Below are 4,090 nucleotides of genomic sequence, written 5' to 3'. Positions count from 1 at the left end.
CATACGCACAAAAAGCTTATTTCTCCTTTCGCAAGATAATCCAACCACCTGACCGATGTGGCATATCAAGAAGCGGATTAAATGGCATGATCATTACAGGTGCACCTTATGCTGGGGACAAAAGGCCATTCTAAAATGTGCAGTTTTGTCACTGACAAATGTTGACGTAGTGTGCAAATTGGTATGCTGACTGCAGGAATGTCCACCAGAGTATTGAACGTTCATTTCTCTATCATAAGCTGCCTCGGATGTTTTAACATTTTGCAGTATGTCAAACCGGCCTCACAACTGCATACCACATGTAACCACACCAGCCCAGGACCTCCACATCTGGCTTCTTCACCAGCGGAATTGTTTGAGACCAGCCACACAGACAGCTGACGAAACAGGAGTATTTATGTCTGTAATAAAGCCCTTTTGTGTGGGAATTACTCATTATGATTGGCTGGGCCTGGTTCCCCAGTGGGTGGGCCTATGCCCAGTTGTGAAATCCATAGATTTGGGCCTAATTTATTTAACCTGACTGATTTCCTTATATGAACTGTAACTCTAAAATCATTGAAATTGTTGCATTTTTATTCAGTATAGAATGCATATCAACGTTGCCCCCCTTTTCAACCTCCAAGTGCCCATATATCTGATGTTTTAACAATCTTTTTCTAACAAGGCAAAATAAGCGTTCCAAGAATATGAAGATTGTTCGAGACGATTCAAATTGACAGTATTTTAATGTTAATCTACATATTAATCAGCTGAAATGCACACATTGTTCAGGGTAGAGGGTGAGTTAATGAGGCAGGTTATCCTGGTCCAGTGGCAAGGAGCTTGGTGGCTGTTTCAGTGGGGCAGCTCATGATGGACAAACTGGTAGTGGGACCCACATTCGGGACAGCGCTGGGGCTTCCCCTCGTGGAGCCAAAACCACACAATGGCAGTGTTGTCCTCTTCACCTATGGTACGTAATCACAAGTGTTGGCACATTTTATATTCTTTTGAGAACATTTTAAAGCATGAAAGTATGGTACTTACACAGACAGCCGACCATCCGTTTGTCACTAATGCCTGGGACAATGTGAGGGTCTTCTTTGGTTCCAGCATACTCCTTGGGTTTCAGAATGCTCCAAGGATCCTGATTTTATTTTTTCAAAAAAAGTACTTGTATGAACACAAATCAATCTTATTTGAATTGAAGCAGACATCACAATAGGTTGAAACAAATATACAGTGCAATCGGAAAGTATTCAGACCCCATGATTTTTTTCCACATTTATGTTACAGCCTTATTGTAATTATTTTGATTTGGAAAAAATCCTCAATCTACACACAATACCCTATGGTGATAACAGGTTAAAACATAACTTGTGTATGTATGATTGAGCTCAGGTGCATCCTGTTTCCATTGATCATCCTTGATGTTTCTACAACTTGATTAGAGTCCTCCTGTGGTAAATTCAATTGATTGGACATGATTTGGAAAGGCACACACCTATTTAAGGTCCCATAGTTAACAGTGCATGTCAGTGCTAAAAACAAAGCCACAAGGTCAAAGGAATTGTCCGTAGTCCTCCGAGACAGGATTCTGTTGAGGCACAGATCTGGGGAAGGGTACCAAAAAAATGTCTGCAGCATGGAAGACGTTTGGAACCACGAAGACTCTTCCTAGAGCTGGCCGCCCAGCCAAACTGAGCAATCGGGGGAGAAGGGCCTTGGTCAGGGAGGTGCCCAAGAACCCGATGGTCAATCTGACAGAGCTCCAGAGTTCCTCTGTGGAATTAGGAGAACCTTCCAGAAGGACAACCATCTCAGCAGCCTCTTCACCAATCAGGCTTTTATGGTAGTGTCCAGAAGGAAGCCACTCCTCAGTAAAAGGCACCTAAAGGACTCTGACCATGAGAAACTAGATTCTCTGGTCTGATGAAACCAAGATTGAACCAAGATTGGCCTGAATGTCAAGCATCACCGCTGGAGGAAACCTGACACCATCGCTACGGCGAAGCATGGTGGTGGCAGCATCATGCTGTAGGGACGTCACCCCGCTCCTCCGCTCTCTCCACTGGCTTCCAGTTGAAGCTCGCATCCGCTACAAGACCATGGTGCTTGCCTACGGAGCTGTGAGGGGAACGGCACCTCAGTACCTCCAGGCTCTGATCAGGCCCTACACCCAAATAAGGGCACTGCGTTCATCCACCTCTGGCCTGCTCGCCTCCCTACCACTGAGGAAGTACAGTTCCCGATCAGCCCAGTCAAAACTGTTCGCTGCTCTGGCTCCCCAATGGTGGAACAAACTCCCTCACGACGCCAGGACAGCGGAGTCAATCACCACCTTCCGGAGACACCTGAAACCCCACCTCTTTAAGGAATACCTAGGATAGGATAAAGTAATCCTTCTCACCCCCCCCCCTTAAAATATGTAGATGCACTATTGTAAAGTGGCTGTTCCACTGGATGTCATAAGGTGAATGCACCAATTTGTAAGTCGCTCTGGATAAGAGCGTCTGCTAAATGACTTAAATGTAAATGTAATGTTTTTCCTCGGCAGGGACTGTGAGACTAGTCAGGATCAAGGCAAAGATGAACAGAGCAAAGTACAGAGAGATCATTGATGAAAACCTGCTCCAGAGCGCTCAGGACCTCAGACTGGGGCGAAGGTTCACCTTCCAACAGGACAACGACCCTAAGCACACAGCCAAGACAATGCAGGAGTGGCTTTGGGACAAGTCTGAATGTCCTTGAGTGGCCAAGCGAGAGCCAGGACTTGAACCCGATCAAACATCTCTGGATGTTTGTGTAGATTGATGGGGGGGGGGGGTGTAATCCATTTAAGAATAAGGCTGTAACATAACAAAATGTGAAATAGTCAAGGGGTCTGAATCCTTTCCAAATGCACTGTATGCTATCTAGATATGACCTTTCCTTTCTTCAGTGCCTGCAAGGCACGTCTCTCGAGTCCAGTGGCCTGTTCCTCATCGGTTGGAATCCCTGGAAGGGAGAACGTTAGTGTGACACCTGTGACTTTATACAATACTTGACATTCAAATTAATGGCATAATGTTTATCAGAACAAGAAAATCATGTTACCTCTTAACAGAGTGCATGTAATAGTTATGAGTCAAACTGCACGTCCGCAAGCACACACAACTCATGTCCTCCATGTTAAGATATACCTGGCACCAAATCAACGAATGTCTGCCAAAGAAGGTGGGTCTATCAATGGGCCTTCCAGTGGTTAAAATCCAAATGACCTTCAGTTATTAACAAAATGTAGTAGGGTTCGTGTTTCTAAATACAGTAGCATCATTTTACAATTAATAACAGTCAAATTGGTAGTTATTTTATGAATGCGTCATGCACGTGTATTCCGTGATTTGGTATTCTATTTTTACAAATGTGGTGCCTATGGGAAGTGTTGCCTTGTAGGATATACTTGCAGAGCAGTCATAATATTGTTTATTCTATCATGTCAAATACTTCAAAATAGATTAGTTATTCGATTTGATGGACATTCCAACGGACCACAACCGATTAAATGTATATTACACACACAAATTAAATTTACGCACACACGTACCTTTTAATGTGGTCATAGTGCGTGGCAGTGATCTTGCCACAACATTGTTTCTTGTCAATTGCAAGGTTGTACAGGTACGAAGTAAAAACCTGCCTGCCATAATGAATTCACTTTCGCTTAAACTACCGCGTGTGATCTGAACAATCTGCTGGACTGAAATGACCCCATTTATTTCCAACCTTGACTTGATTGACGGAGTCAACCGTCCACTCACAAAGTAACGGTCTTATGAAGTGGCCAATTAAAAACGGATAAGCAACGCAAGCGAGCAGGGGCAGACTTTTTAGATTTGTATCTGTGTATTTATTTATTTTTGATATCGTTTTATAGTTGACAATGTTCAACAGATAACGCACTGGCATGGACACACACACAAAAAAAGGTCACCGTATGACCATTAATCTGAACCTATGCTCAAAACATTTTAGTAAACTACTAATATATTTAAGAGTAGTTTAAATGTTTCATGGCCTTGTAATGAGTCTACATCCAAGCAGTGACAGTTGTATGATTGCCCGTTGC

At 43.4% G+C, this 4,090-nt stretch overlaps 1 protein-coding gene across 1 annotated transcript; it reads right to left on the bottom strand.

Annotated features, from left to right (window-relative positions):
* Positions 1–709: 709 nt before the first annotated feature.
* Positions 710–3,742, bottom strand: LOC124041452 (cytochrome c oxidase subunit 5B, mitochondrial). Its single transcript, XM_046359043.1, has 4 exons — positions 3,569–3,742; positions 2,909–2,979; positions 1,030–1,129; positions 710–950 (listed from the first exon to the last, which is right to left on the bottom strand). The coding sequence occupies exons 1-4, from the start codon at positions 3,666–3,668 to the stop codon at positions 838–840; spliced, it is 384 nt and encodes a 127-aa protein (XP_046214999.1). The 5' UTR covers positions 3,669–3,742; the 3' UTR covers positions 710–837.
* Positions 3,743–4,090: the final 348 nt, after the last annotated feature.

This window comes from Oncorhynchus gorbuscha, linkage group LG08, assembly GCF_021184085.1.
Source record: "Oncorhynchus gorbuscha isolate QuinsamMale2020 ecotype Even-year linkage group LG08, OgorEven_v1.0, whole genome shotgun sequence".
Taxonomy (NCBI): Eukaryota; Metazoa; Chordata; class Actinopteri; order Salmoniformes; family Salmonidae; genus Oncorhynchus; species Oncorhynchus gorbuscha.
The sequence above is the reverse complement of the archived record's forward strand: the minus strand, read 5'-3'. Positions and strand labels throughout refer to the sequence as shown.